Source organism: Chiloscyllium punctatum, chromosome 5 (genome assembly GCF_047496795.1).
Source record: "Chiloscyllium punctatum isolate Juve2018m chromosome 5, sChiPun1.3, whole genome shotgun sequence".
Taxonomy (NCBI): Eukaryota; Metazoa; Chordata; class Chondrichthyes; order Orectolobiformes; family Hemiscylliidae; genus Chiloscyllium; species Chiloscyllium punctatum.
The window spans coordinates 118,062,300-118,080,728 of NC_092743.1; the positions used below are offsets into that span (position 1 = coordinate 118,062,300).

At 43.5% G+C, this 18,429-nt stretch overlaps 1 protein-coding gene across 1 annotated transcript in view; it reads right to left on the reverse strand.

Moving 5' to 3' along the window:
- The window catches only part of LOC140477385 (activin receptor type-1-like), a 56,065-nt gene that overhangs the window by 28,429 nt on the left and 9,207 nt on the right, over window positions 1–18,429 (reverse strand). Inside the window, exons 2-3 of the mRNA XM_072571196.1 lie at window positions 10,286–10,365; window positions 114–368 (exon numbers count right to left, since the gene is read on the reverse strand). Of these exons, the coding sequence (XP_072427297.1) occupies window positions 114–368; window positions 10,286–10,352 (322 nt within the window). The 5' untranslated portion in view covers window positions 10,353–10,365. The remainder of the gene's footprint in view (window positions 1–113; window positions 369–10,285; window positions 10,366–18,429) is intronic.

The following is an 18,429-nucleotide window of genomic DNA, read 5'->3' on the forward strand; positions in this document are numbered from 1 at the left end:
CTATTTGGCAAACGTGCCAGTGGAATATGCTAAAGTGCTCAAGCAAACAATAACATATACATTTGTCCCATGTTTCTTGTTTAAAAAAAAACCCAAGAGATCCTAATCCTTACCTTGAGAAAGAAGGGGCATTGCTGTAATATTCCTGTTACACAGGCTTTCATTGCAGCACCGCACAACAGAACGTTCCGAGGGTAAGATCTTGCATAACATTTCAACTTTTTCAAGTGAATCAAAACAACCTTTCTGGTACACCGAAATATCTCCATTTTGAGTCACTGAAGCAAAACACCGTAGACCGCTGCATTCAGTCTTTATTCCACAGGTACTGCCCTCACATATGCATTGAAGACTTGAGCTTCCTTCATCTACACATTCACAGAAAAATAGATGGGCAAATTTTGCATAATGTTAGAATGACCAGAGACAAACTTTTCAGGCACTTCGTTAAACTGAGTGTTTCAAAAGTTTTTATGATTAAGCAATCTTAAAAGTAAAAAATGTAAAATCTACTTTTATCACACTCAATTAAAGTCATCAAACTTACCTACAAGGAAAATAGTTTAAGCATGAATTGAAACACACCTCCTTGACCATGCAGGTGTACCTAAACATCTCTATTCTAACAAAATATGAATGATGCCCTAAAGATACTCCACATTTATGGGCTGAAATGCCATCATCTAAAACTGATGTATTTAATAATCATATTTTACAATTCTGGACCAGTACCAAAGTCTTCAACAAAATCGTTCATTGGTTTCACTTAGGTGGAGCATTTTTGCATTTTTTATCAGGACAATTTAACATAGTATTTATATCTTCAACCAGCTTTTCCACAAGAAATTTTCCCTCATTACTGCCAGTGACCAAGCCATATCGAGTTCATAGGTACCAATGTTTGTCCAATGAAAGTCAAGGCAACTAACATTCAAAATTGGCCTCTCAAGTCAAATTTCTCAATAGGAAACAGAATGATTTATGAAAATGAACATTTTGCTAAAACTATACAAGATATTAGAAAATTATGAACATTTTGAACATTTTAAGGAAAGATACACTGGCACTGGAGCAATTCAGAGAAGGTTCACTAGGCTGATACCACGTATGCATCAACACTGAGGAGAGGCTAAGTTTGGGCTCATACTCATTGGAGTTTCAAGAATGAGAGGTGACCTTGTTGAATATACAAGATTCTCAGGGAATTTGACTCATTAGATGTGGAAAGATTGTTTCTCTTTGTGGAGGAGGCTTGGACAAGTGGGTATATTCTAGGAGTCACCCTTTTAAATCAGAGATGAAGAAAAATTCATTCTCTCAGATACTAGTCAATCCACAGAATTCTTACAGGTCTATACAGCCTCAATCATTAAGTAGATTCAAGGCTGAGATGGATAAATTTTTAATCAGTAAAGGAATCAAGAATTATGGGGAACAGGCAGGAAAGTGGAGGTGAGGATTGTCAAATCAGCGATGATCTTAATGAATCGCAGAGCAGATTCAATGGGCTGAATGGCCAGCTTCTGCTTCTACATCGTGATAGGTGGGATGTTACTCATACACCCCTACACATTAACAGCACAGAGCTGGGACAAGTGGAGAGTGGGCATCCACAACAAGCATTCTTGGACTCTTCATGTGGACGCACTGGTTACAAAGGCCCAACAACGTCTCTTCTTCGTCAGGCAGCTGAGGAAATTTGGCATGACAGCAAATACCCTTGCCAACATTTATAGATGCGCCATCTAGAGCATTCTGACTGGCTGTATCACTAACTGGTATGGCAACTGTACCATTCAAGATTGGAGACGGTTACAGAGAGTGGTGAACTTGGCCCCACAATCACAAAGGCCAAATTCCCATCTATAGAATCCATCTACCAGGCCCGCTGTCAAGGAAAGGCCGCCAGCATTCTTAAAGATCCACCCCACCTTGGCAATGTTTTTCTACAACTCTACCATCGGGGAGAAGGTACAGAAGCCTAAACACACGCACCAGCTGGTTTGACAACAGTTTCTACCCTATTGTTAGATTACTGAATGGATTCACAAACACTTAACATTTGCCTGTTTTTATTTTTGCCACTGTTTACCTACGATTCACTTATGTATGCTACTTAACTATATGATCTATCTGTATTGCTTGGAAGACAAAGCTTTTCACTGTGTCTCGGTACACGTGACAATAAATTCAATTCAATTCAAGCTCAGAAAGCTACGAAAGCTCAATCTGCAACAGCGTGAACAATCTGAGGGAAACCCGCAGGTGTGAATGTAAACATTCCTCATGGACCAACAGGTCATCAAACAATCAATCAAACCCAATAGACCTGGCCTGTGAACATATCTGTATTGCTCGAAAGAACATCACAAATCAGTGACAAGCAAGGAAATTTAACAAGCTGGTATACAAATGCACTAAATCAACATTAATAGCAACTAATTGCTATTTGAAAAGGATTCCATAGCTTAATTGGGAAGACAGGGTGCCAGCAAAAGGTGTAAGACTACTGGGTGCACTGTGGTCCCGAATTTATTTTATCATTTATTCACAGGATGCGAATTTCACTAATTCAGTCAGGATTTATTGCCTACCCTTAACTGCCCTCAAAGTGGCAGTGAGTAGCTTTCTTAAAATGCTGCAATCAATGAAAACATGGGTAAAACCATATACTATTCCAGATGGAGCTCCAGGATTTTGACCCAATAGCAGTGATGGGAAAGTGATGTAGATTTAAGTCAGGATGGTATGTAGTGTGGAGAAGAAATTTGAAGATATAGTATTCCCATGCAGCTGCTGCCCCTGTAAACATTCAGGCCATGAATTTAGAAGGTGCTGCCTCAAGGAGCTTTAGTGAGTTGTTGCAATGCACCTTACAAATTGTGTCATTATGTCTCACTGAGGAAGGGAGTGAAAACTGAATGTGTTAGCTGGGTTGTCAATCAAATTTTATGCTGGACGGTGTCAAGCTTCCTACGTTGCTAGAACTATACTCATTTCAATGAAAGCATTCCATCACACTCCTGAATTGTCTTTGAAGTGATGGATAAGCTTTTGGGAGATAGGTGGCCAGTTCTTTGTCACAAAATTCCTAGCTTTTGCCCAGCTCTTGTAGCCACTGTATTTATATATCTGGTCCAGTTCAATTTTGGTAAATGGTAACTCCCAGGAAGTTAACAGTGAAGGATTCAGCGATGGCAGCAATTTAATATGAAGGGACATGGTTAGGTTCTCCCTCACTGGAGGTGGTCATTGCCTGGCACATGTGTAGCATGAGTGCTATCTATCATTTGTCAGCCCAAGCCTGGCTGTTGTCTAGGTCTTGCTATTTATTGAGATGTATCGCTTCAGTGTCTGAGCTGACATGATAGTATTGCGTATTGTCACTTATCAGCAATTATGATTACCATCTTCCCACATGCTAGGTATGATTCCAACCAGCAAAACATTCCTGAATACTCACTGATTCCAGTTTTTTTCCGGGGCTCTTTGACACCAACCTGGATCAAAAGTTGCACTGATGTCAAAAGTTATACTCAACTTACCTCTGGAGTTCAGCGCCTGTCTGTTTAGAGTCATTTAATAGTACACAAAACAAAAGATCATGGAAACTGTTAACCAAAGTTTTGTAGTGGGAGACTGCTCGTGAGCACAGCGGAGACCATGGACTAGCAACTTACTCTGGTGTTCTTGCCAACTGCATAACAAGGAACTAAAGAGGATTTTAAAGTGAGTAGTAGGGCAATGGATCAAATTTTGGAAACAGTGGTAAATTAAAGAGCAGAGTCAAGGCCAAAGAGAAAGGAATTAATACAGGAAATAATAAATAAACCAAGACAGGACAAGATAGAGAGTATCAATTTATAAGTCAATCAACAGATAAAATTACAATCTACAAAGAGTAAATGGTTTACTAAGGCTCAGTATCTGAATATACATAGCATTCGAAACAACACAGAGGAACTGTTTCTGCAAATAAAAATAAGATAATAGACAATAGGTGCAGGAGTAGGCCATTCTGCCCTTCAAGCCTGCACCACCATTCAATATGATCATGGCTGATCATCCTTAATCAGTATCCTGTTCCTGCCTTATCTCTGTAACCCTTGATTCCACAATCCTTGAGAGCTCTATCCAACTCTTTCTTAAATGAATCCAGAGACTGGGCCTCCACTGCCCTCTGGGGCAGAGCATTCCACACAGCCACCACTCTCTGGGTGAAGAAGTTTCTCCTCATCTCTGTCCTAAATGGTCGACCCCGTATTTTTAGATTAGATTACTTACAGTGTGGAAACAGGCCCTTCGGCCCAACAAGTCCACACCGCCCCGCCGAAGCGCAACCCACCCATACCCCTACATTTACCCCTTCCCTAACACTACGGGTAATTTAGCATGGCCAATTCACCTGACCTGCACATCTTTGGATTGTGGGAGGAAACCGGAGCACCCGGAGGAAACCCACACAGACACGGGGAGAACGTGCAAACTCCACACAGTTAGTCGCCCGAGGCGGGAATTGAACCCGGATCTCTGGCGCTGTGAGGCAGCAGTGCTAACCACTGTGCCACCGTGCTGTGTCCTTTGGTTCGGCACTCACCCATCAGCGGAAATATGTTTCCTGCCTCCAAAGTGTCCAATCCTTTAATAATCTTATATGTCTCAATCAGATCCCCTCTCAATCTTCTAAACTCAAGGGTATACAAGCCCAGTCGCTCCAGTCTTTCAATGTAAGGTAATCCCGCCATTCCAGGAATTGACCTCGTGAACCTACGCTGCACTCCCTCAATAGCCAGAATGTCTTTCCTCAAATTTGGAGACCAGAACTGCACACAGGTGTGGTCTCACCAGGGCCCTGTACAGCTGCAGAAGAAGCTCTTTGCTTCTATACTCAATTCCTCTTGTTATGAAGGCCAGCATGCTATTAGCTTTCTTCACTACCTGCTGTATCTGCATGCTTACCTTCATTGACTGGTGTACAAGAACACCCAGATCTCTCTGTACCGCCCCTCTACCTAAATTGATTCCATTTAGGTAGTAATCTGCCTTCTTGTTCTTGCCACCAAAGTGGATAACCATACATTTATCCACATTAAACTGCATCTGCCATGCATTTGACCACTCACCTCTCCGAACATCCTCATCACATTTCACCCTGCCACCCAGCTTAGTATCATCAGCAAATTTGCTAATGTTATTACTAATACCATCTTCTATATCATTAACATATATTGTAAAAAGCTGCGGTCCCAGTACTGATCCCTGCGGTAGCCCACTGGTCACTGCCTGCCATTCCAAAATGGAGCCGTTTATCACTACTCTTTGTTTCCTATCAGCCAACCAACTTTCAATCCAAGTTAGTACTTTGCCCCCAATACCATGCGCCCTAATTTTGCTCACTAACCTCCTATGTGGGACTTTATCAAAAGCTTTCTGAATGTCCAGGTACACTACATCTACTGGATCTCCCTCGTCCATCCTCAAAAGATTCTAGAAGATTAGTCAAGCATGATTTTCCCCTCATAAATCCATGCTGACTCTGACCTATCCTGTTACTACTATCCAGATGTGTCCTAATTTCATCCTTTATAATAGACTCCAGCATCTTTCCCACCAGTGAGGTCAGACTAACTGGTCTACAATTTCCTGCTTTCTCTCTCCCACCTTTCTTAAAAAGCAGTACAACATTAGCCACCCTCCAATCCGCAGGAACTGATCCCGAATCTATCGAACTCTGGAAAATAATCACCACTGCATCCACGATTTCTCGAGCCACCTCCTTCAGTACCCCGGGATGTAGATCATCAGGCCCCAGGGACTTATCAACCTTCAGATGTAACAGTCTCTCCAACACCAATTCCTGGTAAATATAAATTCCCCTAAGTTCAGGTCCTTCAGCCACTGTTACCTCAGGGAGATTGCTTGCGTCTTCCCCAGTGAACACAGATCTGAAGTACCAATTCAATTCTTCTGCCATTTCTTTGTTCCCTGTAATATATTCCCCTGTTTCTGTCCTCAAGGGCCCAATATTAGTCTTAACCATTTTTTTGCCTTTCACATACCTAAAAGAACTTTTACTATCCTCCTTTATATTTTTGGCCAGTTTACCTTCATACCTCATTTTTTCTCTGCGTATTTCCTTCTTAGTAATCCTCTGTTGTTCTTTAAAAGCTTCCCAGTCCTCCGTTTTCCCACTTATCTTTGCTCTGTTATACTTTTTCTCTTTTAACTTTATATGTTTCTTAACTTCCCTCGTCAGCCACGGCCACCCATGCCTCCTACTAGGATCTTTCTTCCTTTTTGGAATGAACTGATCCTGCGACTTCTGCATTACACACAGAAATATCCGCCATTGTCCCTCCACTGTCATCCCTGCTAAGGTATTGCACCATTGAACTTTGGCCAGCTCCTCCCTCATAGCTCCATAGTTCCCTTTATTCAACAGAAATATTATCACTTCCGATTGTACCCTCTCCCTCTCAAATTGCAGATTGAAGCTTAAATAAGTATCATCCTGGCCACTATTACAGAGACATGGCTGCCCAGTGACATGGATTCGGACCTAATTGAAAGGTTCAGAACACCGAGGAATGAGAAGAAAGTTGGAAAAGCTGAAGTGATTGCGCTTTTAGTTAATGATTATATTAACCCAATACAGAGAGATAACCTAAGTTTAGGTCATCAAGATCTGGAAACAATTCGAGTAGGGAAATTTTAGAAGCTATTTAATAAGCAGAATAGGGGAGGAGTCTAAGAATAGAGGGCAAAGGCTTAAGGTGAGAGGGGTAGGATTTAAAAAGGGACCTAATGGACAACTTTTTCACACAAAGACTGGTGTGCATTGAATGAATTGCTGGAGGCTGGTACAATTACAACATTTAAAAGGCATCTGGTTGGGTATATGAATAGGAAGGGTTCCAAGGGATATGGGCCAAATGCTGACAAATAGGACTAGATTAGTTTAGGATATCCGGTTGGTATGGATGAGTTGAACCAAAAGATCTGTTTCCAGGCTGTACATCTCCAAGATTCTACGACACTAAGTTAAAGCAGGGCACTTTGGTAAGTTAAAGTAATCAGGCAAAATCAACATGGCTTTGTGAAATATAATCATATTTGAGTAATCTCTTTCAATTCTTTGAGTTTTAATGCATAAAGGATAAAGAATAAACTACAAAGGAACAGTGAATGTGCTGCACGCAGATTACAGATGACATTTGATAAGACTACACATCAATGGTTATTGTGTGAAATTAAAAAAACTTGGTGTAGGAGGTAGCACACTGACAAGGAGGGAAGATGGCTGGTCAGCAGAAAGCAAGATCTTTTTCAGGTTAGTGAGATGTAAAAATGAGCATGCCATACGGATCGATGCTGGGACCTCAACTGTTTATAACTTATATTAATGACTTGGCTGTCAAATCTGTTGACAAGTCAGAGATAGGTGAGAACATAAGTTATGTTGAGGAAAAATTGAGTTTACAAAAAGATTTGATGGGTTAAGTGAGTGGACAAAGATGTCGCAAATATGGAATATAACTCAGATGAGAATTTGTTTATACTGGCACAAGAATAAAAATGCATTTTATCTAAATGGCAAGACATTGTACAGCTCTGAGATACACATTGATCTTGATGTTCTTGTGCATCGATTGCAAAAGTATACAGTTTTAGCAAGTAATTCAGAAAGCCAACAGATTGTTACCATTTATTGTGAGGGGAATTAAGAAAGAACAAAGAACAGTACAGCACAGGGACAGGCCCTTTGGCCCTCCAAGCATGTGCCACCACATTTTGCAATTCCACACTAAAACTGTCTTCACTTATAGGATCCATATCCCTCTATTCCCTTCATATACACTTATTTGTCCAGGTGCTTCTTGGATGCTGCTACTGTGTCTGCTTTCCCCACCTTCTCTGGCAGCGCATTCCAGACACTCACCACCCTTTGTGTGAAAAACTTGCCTTGAACATCTCTTTTGAACTGCCCTCCCCGGCCCCTGCACCTTGAACCTGCGTCTCTTAGTAACTGACCTCTTCACCCTGAGAAAAAGTCTCATACTTTCCACACTATCCTTAATGAACTTCTATTATGTTGCCCCAAATCTCCTGCGTTCCAGTGAAAACCAAGGCTATCCAACCTTTCTTCATAGCTAATACCGCCATACCAGGCAACATCCTAATAAACCTTTTCTCTATCTTCTCCAAAGCATTCACATCCTTCTAGTAGTGTGGTGACCAGAACTGTATGCAATTATAGAGTCATTGAGTACAAAACTATTCAATTACACAGGGCACGGCTGAGACTGCCTCTGGATTACTGTGCACAATATTGGTAACCTTATTTAAAGGGGATGCAAGTACACTGGAGGCAACTCAGAGGATGTTTACTTGACCAATATCTGGAATGAGCAGGTTTGTCTTATGAGAAAAGATTGGACAGGCTGGGCTTATATCCATTGCCATTTATAAGGATAAGAGGCACTTTTACTGAAGCACATCAAATCCAGAAGCAGAGGTTAGTTCAATTTTTAACCTATTTTCTAATCAACCTGTTCAGAGATGTTGTTACACACCTCTGGAGCTGGTGGGACTTGAATCCAGTCTTCTCTGGTCCAGGGCCAGGGACACTACCACTATGCCACAAGAGCCTCCCCTCCTTGGTTCCTGTTATGGGAGATTCTAGACCTAGAATAAGGCGCTGCCCATTTGAAAACCTGCTTCCATCACAATATCAGGAAGAGTCATCGAGATGTTAAGCACAAAAACAGACCCTTTGATTTAACTTGTCTATGCCAGTCACATGTCTGAAACTAATCTAGTCCTATTTGCCAGCACTTGTCCCATATCCTCCTAAACCTTTGCTATTCATGTATCCATCCAGATACCTTTTAAATGTTGCAATTGTACCAGCCTCCAACACTTTCTCTGGCAACTTATTCCATACACATACCACCATCTGCGTGAAAATAATTGCCCCTTAGGTCCCTTTTAAATCATTCTCCTCTCACCCTAAACTTTTGCCCTCCAGTTCTAGGCTCCCCCAACCCAGGGAAAAGACCGTGTCTATTTACCCTATCCGTGCCTCTCATGATTTTATACACATCTGTTAAGGTCACCCCTCAGCCTCTGATGTTCCAGGGAAAACAGCCCTAGCCTATTCAGCCTCTCCCTACCACTCCAACTCTCAAACCCTGACAACATCCTTGTAAATCTGTTCTGAACCCTTTCAAGTTTCACAACATCATTTCAATAAGAGGGAGACCAGAACTGCACTCAATATTCCAAAAGTGGCCTAACCAATGTCCAGTACAGCTGCAACATAACCTCCCAACTCCTATACTCAATGCTCTGACTAAGAAAGGAAAGCATATTAAACACACTCTTCACTATCCGATCTACCTGAGACTCCACTTTAAAGCAACAATGAACCAGCAATCCAAGGTCTCTATGTTCAGCAACACTCCCTAGGACCTTACCATTAAGTGTATAAGTCCTACCCTACCTCGCTTTTCCAAAATGCAGCACCTCGCATTTATCTAAATTAAACTCCATCTGTCATTCCTCAGCCCATGGGCCCATCTGATCAAGATCCTGTTGCACTCTGAGGTAACTTTCTTTGCTGACTTCTACACCTCCCACCTCCAATTTTGGTGTCATCTGTAAACCTACTAACTGCACCTCCTATGCTTACATCCAAATAGTTTATTATTCCATCTGCCACTCCTTGGCCCCTTGAATATTGTTGAGACTGAGGTAGATTGATTCTTGTTAAGGGATTGAAAGATTATTGGTTGGCAGGAATATAGACTTGAGATTACATTCAGATCAGCCATGGTCTTACTGAATAGCAGAGGAAGCTTGAAGGATTGACTGGCCTACACCTCCTCATGACTGAAATACTCGTTTGTATGCAACTTACTAAAACATAAAATAAACCTTGCTACTTGGTCAACTCGTTTGTATCACAGGCAAATTGTACTGGTACTTGAACATATATCTGCTAGTTCCAAACATACCTCAGAGCTCTTGGAATTGAAAGAGCTAATTTTAAAATTAACATACAAACAATCAAGATGTGTCTAGTCCATTCAATAAAAGGCAGCTGAATCATCCAATTTTTAAACAGCAATGAAATAAAAGAAAAATAACTGTACCCAATCCTAAATGCACAGCAAGAATGGTTGGAACAAGGGTTCAGGAAACAGCTACTGGATTAGTGGTGCTGGAAGAGCACAGCAGTTCAGGCAGCATAAGCAGCTAGCTGATTTACAGAAAGCTAACTTACCTTCAGCTCCACAATGGAAGACCTTTGGGACCAAAAGCAGGAGTGCAAGGATGCTCCATTGGGCCATCAGGAAAATATTACTGCAAAACAAGGGCAGACATTTTTTTCAGATCTGGGGCTCCAATTATACAGCACCCAAACAGACCCTTCAATCTAACTTGTCTGTGCTAACCAAACATCCCAATCTGACCAAGTCCCATTTGCCAGCATTTGGCCCATATTCCTCTAAGCCCTTCCTATTCATATACCCATCCCCACACCTTTTAAATGTTGTAATTGCACCTGTCTTCATCACTTCCTTTGGCAGCTTGTTCCATACACAACACCCCCAGTGTGAAATAGTTACCCTGCTGGCCCTTTCTAAATTTTTCTCCTCTCATCTTGAAACTAGCCCTTTAGTTTTGGACTCCCCCACCCTCGGAAAAAACCTTGGCTATTCACCCTACCCATGCTCATGATTTTATTAAACTTTATAAGGTTGCCCCTCAACCTCCAATGCTCCAGGGTAAATAGCCCCAGCCTATTCAGCCTCTCCCTATATTTCAAACCCTCCAGTCCTGACAACATCCTTGTAAATCTTTTCTGCACCATTTCAGGTCTAACAACATCTTTCCTGTGGAAGGGCAACTAGAATTGCATGCAATATTCTGAATGTCCTGTACGGCCACAACATGACATCCAAGCTCCTATACTCAATGTCCTGACCAATGAAGGTAAGTGTGCCTTCTACGCCACTCTGTCTACCTGCAACTCAACTTTCAAGGAACTATGCCCTTGCATCCATAGGTCTCTTAGTTCAGCAACACCGACCAGGGCTTTATCATTAACTGTAGAAGCCGTGCGCTGGTTTGTCTTAGGAAAATGTAAAACCTCACATTTCTCTAAATTAAACTCCACCTGCCACTCCTCAGCCTATTGGCCTATCTGATCAAGGTCATTGTTATCTGAGATAATCCTCTTCACTGTTCACGACACCATCCATTTACATTCACATCCAAATCATTTGTTTAAATGATGAAAAGCAGCAGACCCAGCACTGATCCTTGCGGTACACCGCTGATCACTGGCCTTCAAACTGAAAAACAACTCCAGCATCACCCTGTCTCCTACCTCCAAACCAATTTTGTATCCAATTAGCTAACTTCCCCTGGATTCCATGTGATCTAACCTTATTAACCAGTCCAGCACGCAGAACCTTGTTGAACACCTTGCTGAAGTTCATAGAGATAATGTCTATTGCTCTGCCTTGACTAATCTTAGTTATCTATTTAAAAAACTCAACCAAGTTTGTGAAAACCAATTTCCCACTCTCAAAGCCATGTTGACTAACCTGAATCAGTCTTTGCCTTTCCAAATGTATTTAAATCCTGTACCTCAGAATCCCCTTCAACAGCTTACTCATCAATGATGTAAGGCTCATCGATGTTGAGTTCCCTGTCTTTTCCTTTCAGTCTTAAGTAATGGCTCTACATTACTTCCAGCACTTCCCCCATGGCTGTTAATGATACAAACACCTCAGCAAGAGGCCCAGTAATCTCTTCCATAGCTTCCAGTAAAGTTGTGGAAATCTCTGGATCAGGACCTGATGATTGAGCTACCTTCATGCGTTTTAAGGAAATACAGCACCACCTCTTCTACAACATGAACTCATTTCAAGACATCACCATTTATTTCCCTCCCCCCATTTTAGTTGATTATTACTATTCACTTGAAGATTCCATGTTTTTTAAATTATTTTGGACTGAAATGTGAAGAATTGTTTTAAAACGAGAAACTGCTAGAATTGCTTGCACGGTTTGAAAGCAAGTAACTTTTATTTGATGGTGTGCTGTACAAAAAAATTAGTACAGAAGCTATTAGGGGTTAGGGAAATTTATTAGCTTGGATAGAGGACTGGCTAACCAACAGACAGATAAATAGGTCTCCCTCTGGTTGGCAAGATGTAACAAGTTGGTACCACAGGGTTCAGTTCTCAAGCCTCAAATATTTAGTGTACATTAATGACGTGGATGCAAAAAGACATAGAAAGTACTAGTTATATTTGCAGGTGACATCAAAATAGGTGGAAAGGTAAGTTGTACTGAAGAATCAAGAAATTTACATACGGATATGGATAGGTTAGGTGAAAATTTAACAAACAAAGGTTAATGTGGCTAAATGTGAGGTTATCCATTTTGGCCAGAGAAATAAAAAAACTTATCTAAACGGAAAGAAACCTCAGTAATTTGGTGTGGAGAAATCTGGGTTTCATCATGCTTAAATCACAGAAAACTAGTATGCAGGTAATAAGGAAGGTAAATAGAATTTTGGCATTTACTGCTAAAGGAACTGTGTAAAAGTAGAGGAATGTTCCTACAACTGGAAAAAGCATAAGTGAGACCACATCTAGAGTACTGCATTCAATTTTGGTCCCCTTATTTGAGGAGGGGTGTAGGTGCATTGAAGGTTTGCTAAGTTGATCCCAGAGATGAGTTGCTTTTCTTATAAACAGAGTTTGAACAGTTTAGGGCCGTACACTTCTCATGTGCAGAAATATGGAACTAGAGATCATAGTTTTAGGATTGGGGCAGCAGATTTAAAACGGAGATGAGGAAAATCTCAAAGAGAAATGAATCTGTGGAATTCACCATCCCAGAGTAGGGTGGATGCTCGGACATTGAGTAAGGACATTAAGGAGATAGACTGAGAGATTTTAAATTAGTAATGTATTGAGGGGTTATGGAGACTGGGAGGGAAAGTGGAGTTGAGGCCAAGATAAGATCAGGCTGAGTAGACGAGAAAGCTGAATTCCTACTCCTGCTCCCAGTTCTTATGTTCTTTACATGATATCCACTGTGATGTCCAGCTGTAGGGACATCAGTGGTAGCAAGTGAACTGGAGTCAATGTGCTGTGTATAAACAGAACTTCGGTTGGCAACGAGTAGTGGATTAGTTTATTACTAGCGATCAGTGCTGAAAAATGTGTTGCTGGAAAAGCACAGCAGGTCAGGCAGCATCCAAGGAGCAGGAGAATCGACATTTCAGGCATAAGCCCTTCTTCAGGAATCAGTTACTAATTACAAAGATTTGCCTGTCAATAATTGTGGGATTTGTTTTCCAATAGCTAAGCAGCTTGGTGATTTCAACAAGATACAGAGAGGCCTTTGAAGCACCACCTGTTTAGGAGCTCTCTCTCTTTTCCCTGCAGCAAGCCACTTTAAGCCTGAAGAAAACCCATTTATCTTTCCTTCAATAGTTGATGTGAGCTACAACTTTTAACAAAGGTCTCTGGCTTATTAAGTGAACTAACCATCCTGTCTCTTCCAACCCAGTGAAAACATCAAGAGACAGATGACTGAGAAGCAACATTCTGACCAGGACAAGTATCATCTCAGCAACGCTCAAACTAACTGAACTGCTTTGCTAGTTCTTCACACCATTCATAACCCATGACTTTCTCACGTGTATGTGCACATATTTGTGCAAGAAGAGTTTATAAGGGAATTAGAATCTTAATTAGTAGAGTTCATATGCTGACTCAACTGCAGCTAGAGCTTAATTATATACAATAAATAGTCATTCTCATCAAGTACAGAAACTTAGCCCATGCTTTGTCACCCTGGGTCTACAAGACAGTTAAATTGAGAAATTTTGTCTTCTTTCAAAACCTTCATCTTTTGCAATGACTCAGGAATAGCATGACTTGATTTTCAGCACACGATCCTAGTGAGTCATAACATGGGAGCAAACCTTCAGCCACCCTGTATCATCCAGTTGCTGTTTCTATGCTTTTGCTAATTACACAGGGATACAGAGTTGCTCCAGGCAAGCGAGTCAATTTCTAACAAGAACTTGTGATCAGAAGTTTCCTCCCTTGCTGAATATAGCAGTCATGGGATAGGATCACAGATGGGTTCTTCATAGCACAAAGTTGGTGTCCTGACATGAAAGTTATCTGTTTATGAATGAGTAACTATTCATGTCTACATATCTGGAATAGATGCAGAGATTATATTGCTTGAAATGTTCAGATCTTTGTAGAAAGTGAACACACTGATATATTTTATATTTATACAGCAAAAATGTCTTAAGGCCCTTCAAAAGGTGTGTTACAAAACAAAGATGACACAAGTCTCACAAGGAGGATTAGATCAGATGGCCAAAAGCTTGGACCAACAGCTAGGTTTTAAGGAGCGCCTTAAAATAGAAAAACGAGACAGCAATTCAGAGGGGTCTATGGAGGGAATTCCACAGCTGGGCCTGGGTAACCAAAGACCCCAGGTGGCACTATCAAAATTGGAATGCATAAGAGGCCTGAAAACGAAGACAGCAGATACCTTCGAGCCTTATATGGCTGTAGAGATTACAGATAAATGGAGACAGGAATAAAAGAAAATAATTACATCCTGATCATGCTGCGCTAATCATCCTCACAGCAACTTATTACAAAGATTCATGGACTGTCTCTCAAAGTCTGTAATTTGTTTTTAATAATATGTATCAAGAAAACTGTGGTGATGGGACAAGGTGTGTCTGATCATACTAAATAACATACCAGTCTAAGTAATTAGTAAATCCTTTTACCTTAGCACCTCTCTGATGGGCAATCTGTCACTTGATGCAGAGCTCACTACATACACAGAGGAAGTAGCTACCACTGATGGATCAGCTTGTGAAACATGCATGGGCTAACATCAAAATGAACCTTCAGCCTAAACAGATGGTTTAGAAGCCTCAGACTTTTAACATATTTAACACTGTTGTGTGGCTTTGAAACATGAGGGGCTTGCAACTACCAACTTTTGAAGTAACTTGCATCTTATTTGTGTCACACTATGGGTATTTCCTGGCAGGACAGAATCGTGAAGTTAGCAGTCTTTTTGAAGGCAGAGCTCCCAGGTGTATTAGAGGTAACCAAACAGAAGTAGCTTCAGTGGCTCAAGTACTGGGTACATCTACAGGATGGATAATAGTTGAAAACAAAGAACCTCTTGGTGAGGTAGCTGGAGCTAGATGACCAGTGGAACTCCCAAGTCTCTGATTCAAGGATGCTTGGAAACATGACATGAAGGCCCAAACATCGGCAACTGCACCTGGGAGTTACTAGCTGGCGAAAGAGGGAGATAGACACATTACCATGACCAGTTGCTACTGAAGACTGACAACAGCAAAACAGGAATAAACAGCCTACAAACTGCTCGGATGCCATTAGCCATGCAGCTACCACCCCCACGGTGATTGATGATGTCACTTCTGCCCCCAACATGGCCGCTTCCACAGCCACTTCCGCCCCTCAATTCCTCATGCACCACACGTGACATCACTTCCACCCCTCACTTCATCGCTGATGTCACACTCTCAGTGACTTCCGCCCCCCCACTGCTGTGTTTGCCACCACTTCAACCCCCACCAACGCCACTCACCTGCATTCTGCTGACATGCCCCCCACAGATCCCACTGCCACCATCCCTGTCCCCCAGAACCCTGAGGGGAACACCACCCTTGACATGACTCCACCCCCATTCCCCCTACCACCAGGCCCACTCCAGTTACAGGCTCTGCCCCCACTCCCAGCTCCATACCTATACCAGATCCCAGCTCCCAACCCTGCCAAGTTTTCACCATTCCTCGACCACTCCTTAATGAGGATGAATGATTAGTCCTCAGCAAAGGACTCACCTTCATCCCCCTCCGCCCACGCATCAATGAATTTAATACACGCCGTGTCGTTGAACACTTCTTCCGCCGCCTCTGAGCTTACTTTTACAATCAGGACTCCCGCCCATCTTCTGAGGACCCCTTCGCCCACCTCCAACACACTGCATCCACCTGGACACCCCGTGCTGGCCTATTACCTGCCCTCGACCTCTCCATTTCCAACTGCCGCCGGGACATTAACCGCCTCAACCTGTCTACCTCCCTCCCCCACTCCAACCTCTCACCCTCAGAACGTGCAGCCCTCCAATCCCTCTGCTCCAATCCCGACCTCACCATCAAGCCAGCGGATAAAGGGGGCGCAGTGGTAGTCTGGCGCACTGACCTCTACACCGCTGAAGCCAAACGCCAACTCGAGGACACCTCTTCCTACAGCCCCCTCGACCATGACCCCACCCCCCATCACCAAACCATCATCTCCCAGACCATACAGTACCTCATCACCTCAGGAGATCTCCCACCCACAGCTTCCAACCTTATAGTCCGTGAACCCTGCACTGCCCGGTTCTACCTCCTTCCCAAGATCCACAAGCCTGACCACCCTGGCCGACCCATTATCTCAGCATGCTCCTGCTCCACTGAACTCATCTCGACCTACCTTGACACTGTCCTATCCCCCCTAGTCCAGGAACTCTCCACATACGTTCGAGACACCACCCATGCCCTCCACCTCCTCCAAGACTTCTGTTTCCCTAGCCCCCAACGCCTCATCTTCACCATCGATATCCAGTCCCTTTACACCTCCATCCGCCATGATCAGGGCCTCCAAGCCCTCCGTTTCTTTCTCTCCCGACGTCCCCAACAGTACCCTTCCACCGACACACATTCGTTTGGCTGAACTAGTCCTCATCCTTAACAATTTCTCCTTTGAATCCTCCCACTTCCTCCAGACCAAAGGCGTAGCCATGGGCACCCGTATGGGCCCCAGCTGTGCCTGTCTCTTTGTTGGCTACGTAGAACAGTCCATCTTTCGTAGTTACACCAGAATCACTCCCCACCTCTTCCTCCGCTACATTGATGACTGCATTGGCACCACCTCGTGCTCCCATGAGGAGGTTGAGCAATTCATCAACTTCACCAACACATTCCATCCTGACCTTAAGTTTACCTGGACCATCTGTGACACCTCCGCCTCACCCCTCCCTCCCTCCCCCCCCCTTCCTGGACCTCTCCATCTCCATTAATGACGACTGACTTGACACCGACATTTTTTACAAACCCACCAACTCCCACAACTACCTGGATTACACCTCTTCCCACTCTACCTCCTGCAAGAATGCCATCCCGTATTCCCAATTCCTCTGCCTCCGCCGTATCTGCTCCCAGGAGGACCAGTTCCACCACAGAACACACCAGATGGCCTGCTTCTTTAGAGACTGCAATTTCCTTTCCCACGTGGTTAAAGTTGCCCTCTAACGCATCTTGTCCACACTTCCGCCCTCAGACCTCACCCCTCCAACCGTAACAAGGACAGAACGCCCCTGGTGCTCACCTTCCACCCTACCAACCTTCGCATAAACCAAATCATCCGCCGACATTTCCGCCACCTCCAAATGGACCCCATTACCAGGGATATATTTCCCTCCCCACCCCTTTCCGCCTTCCGCAAAGACCGTTCCCTCCGTGACTACCTGGTCAAGTTCACGCCCCCTACAACCCACCCTCCCATCCTGACACCTTCCCCTGCCACCGCAGGAATTGCAAAACCTGCGCCCACACCTCCATCCAAGGCCCGAAAGGAGCCTCCCACATCCATCAAAGTTTTACCTGCACATCCACTAATATCATTTATTGTATCTGTTGCTCCCAATGCGGTCTCCTCTACATTGGGGAGACTGGACGCCTCCTAGCAGAGCGCTTTAGGGAACATCTCTGGGACACCTGCACCAATCAACCACACCGCCCTGTGGCCCAACATTTCAACTCCCCCTCCCACTCTGCCGAGTACATGGAGGTCCTGGGCCTCCTTCACCGCCGCTCCCTCACCTGGAGGAAGAACGCCTCATCTTCCGCCTCAGAACACTTCAACCCCAGGGCATCAATGCCCTGGACTTCACCAGTTTCCTCATTTCCCCTTCCCCCACCTCACCCCAGTTCCAAACTTTCAGCTCAGCACTGTCCCCATGACTTGTCCTACCTGCCTATCTTCTTTTCCACCTATCCACTCCACCCTCTCCTCCCTGACCTATCGCCATCATCCCCTCCCCCACTCACCTATTGTACTCTATGCTACTTTCTCCCCACCCCCACCCTCCTCTCACTTATCTCTCCAGTCTTCAGACTCTCTGCCTTTATTCCTGATGAAGGGCTTTTGCCCGAAACGTTGATTTTACTGCTCCTCGGATGCTGCCTGAACTGCTGTGCTTTTCCAGCACCACTCTAATTTAGCCTACATTATTTGGCAGCTTCAACCGTCACTTTTGGCAGAACATGTCTCCCAAAGATTGGCC